The following is a 2281-nucleotide window of genomic DNA, read 5'->3' as shown; positions in this document are numbered from 1 at the left end:
ACACATAGATATAGATATAGATATAAATATATAGATATACATCCACACACACACACACACACACATATATATAAATCAGTGCACATACCTCGAGGACTGATACGTCCGTATGTGGCCTTGAGCCCCACCACACCACACAGTGCAGCTGGCATGCGCACACTGCCTCCACCGTCAGTACCAACGCCAAACGGGCACAGACCCACAGCCACAGCCGCAGCCGTCCCACTGGACGATCCGCCAGTGAAATAACCTGGCTTGTACGGATTGACTGGGTAGCCATAGTCTATATTACATCCAGTAACACCTGGAATATAGATGTGTGGTTGTGTGTGCGTAAACGAGTCGGTTAAACGAGTGCGTGTGGATGCGCGGGTACACCAGAATGTTTAGTGTGGCGTGTCTGTAAGCGCAAATGTGTGTGCATTGTGTATATTGGTGTGTGTGAGTAGGTACAATCACCGTAAGCGCGTATAATGCGATCGCGTCTCCCTTCTCTCACGGGCGTTAAGTTGTACGGGTACCACATAGTATTCCTTCCGTGTCACATTTCGCCTGACCTCAAATAATGTACTAGATGCCGTAACAGTCTTGCCTGTAGAGGCATTTGGTATCCGCCTATGGGTGTATTCAGCGTGATACTACTGTATCTGTTTATAGATGTGCATTGCAGTAATGCAGATTTAAGGTTGGTATACGATTCGCTCGATACGTCCCACCCGAAGCCACCATTGAGCAAGGTGTCACTTACTTGAAAGACTGTCTGAGGACAACCTATCCGAACCCACTTTGCATTTCATTTTTTCTACTCATACCCATTCATACGATGTGCAGATCTACAACACAGCCAAATAAGCAAAAACCTGTCAATCTAGCCCCATCCGAACACACTTAGCTGCGCTCCCTATTCCACCTACCCATTCCTAAGGGGTGCATGTTTGTCTTGCCCGCGAGGATACCACCGGCCGCTCGGATGTTCGCGTTGCACTGACTGTCCTCGTCTGCGACGTGCTGCGGAAGTCAAAGGCACCAGCGAACAAAAATGGGTGCCAGAGAGAGAGAGAGAGAGAAATAACACTTCCGAAGCCTTCTAATACTAGATATGCTATTGGTGTTGTACCTGGGCTATGCGTGGTGGATTTTTTCAGACAACCGTACCAGCTTTAGATCGGAACGGTTGCAAAAACAACCCTTAATCCACTGCATTCATATATATATATACTTATACTTATACATATACATATACATATGCATATATATATATATATATAGATATAAGTTATGTATATAAATAATAAATATAATATATATATAAATATATATATATATATATAAATATAAATATATATATATGTATATATATATATAAGAGAAATCGACAGCACAAGAAGAATAGTTGTTCGATAGTCAAATCGAACACCAGCACGGGTATCCGTGCGCGATAAGGTGCTGGAATTCATTGGCAGTAGACAGTCGCCTGCAGAATATTATACAGACCCCGTCCTGAAAGACCCGCACATGATAGGTGGTTGTAACGAAATAGTGCAGCTATATAGGAATACTAGACTCTGCAAAAAATATCAAACTGCAACACTCCAACTAATCAAACCAAGCTAGGACTCTCACCCTCTCCAAGAAATTCTTCTCAAGTTTTTTTGGCAATTAAAGCTGAGTAAATGTTGTACCTTAATATAGGTGCGTAATGCACCTGAGTATGAACATATGTTGTACCGTAATATTCGACTGTATTGCACCAAAGTACAGGTATGTAATACACCTGGATACGAGTGTATACTGCACCTTAATTTACGACTGTATTGCACCTAAATATAGGTGCGTAGTGCACCTTAATTTACGACTGTATTGCACCTAAATATAGGTGCGTAATGCACCTGAGTATGAATATATGTTGTACCTTAATATTCGAAGGTACGTAATGCACCTGAGTATGAGTATGTGTTGTACCTTAATATTCGACTGTATTGCACCAAAGTATAGGTACGCAATACACCTGGATATGAGTGTATACTGCACCTTAATTTACGACTGTATTGAACCTAAATATAGGTACGTAATGCATCTGAGTATGAGTATATGTTGTACCAAAATATTCGACTGTATTGCACCAAAGTATAGGTACGTAATACACCTGGATATGAGTGTATACTGCACCTTAATTTACGACTGTATTGCACCTTAATATAGGTGCGTAATGCACCTGAGTATGAGTATATGCTGTACCTTAATAATCGTCTGTATTGCACCAAAGTATAGGTACGTAATA

The 2281-nt window shown here is 41.4% G+C and overlaps 1 protein-coding gene across 1 annotated transcript; it reads right to left on the bottom strand.

Moving 5' to 3' along the window:
- Positions 1–88: 88 nt before the first annotated feature.
- Positions 89–304, bottom strand: SARC_14551 (hypothetical protein; the record flags this gene model as incomplete). The annotated part of the gene is made up of 1 exon (XM_014291316.1): positions 89–304. A coding segment is annotated over one exon (216 nt), but the record flags the coding sequence as incomplete, so codon positions are not given.
- Between the last annotated feature and the right edge of the window lie 1977 nt (positions 305–2281).

Source organism: Sphaeroforma arctica (genome assembly GCF_001186125.1).
Source record: "Sphaeroforma arctica JP610 unplaced genomic scaffold supercont1.4767, whole genome shotgun sequence".
NCBI classification, from domain to species: domain Eukaryota; class Ichthyosporea; order Ichthyophonida; genus Sphaeroforma; species Sphaeroforma arctica.
This window is presented reverse-complemented; position numbering and strand designations above follow the sequence as displayed.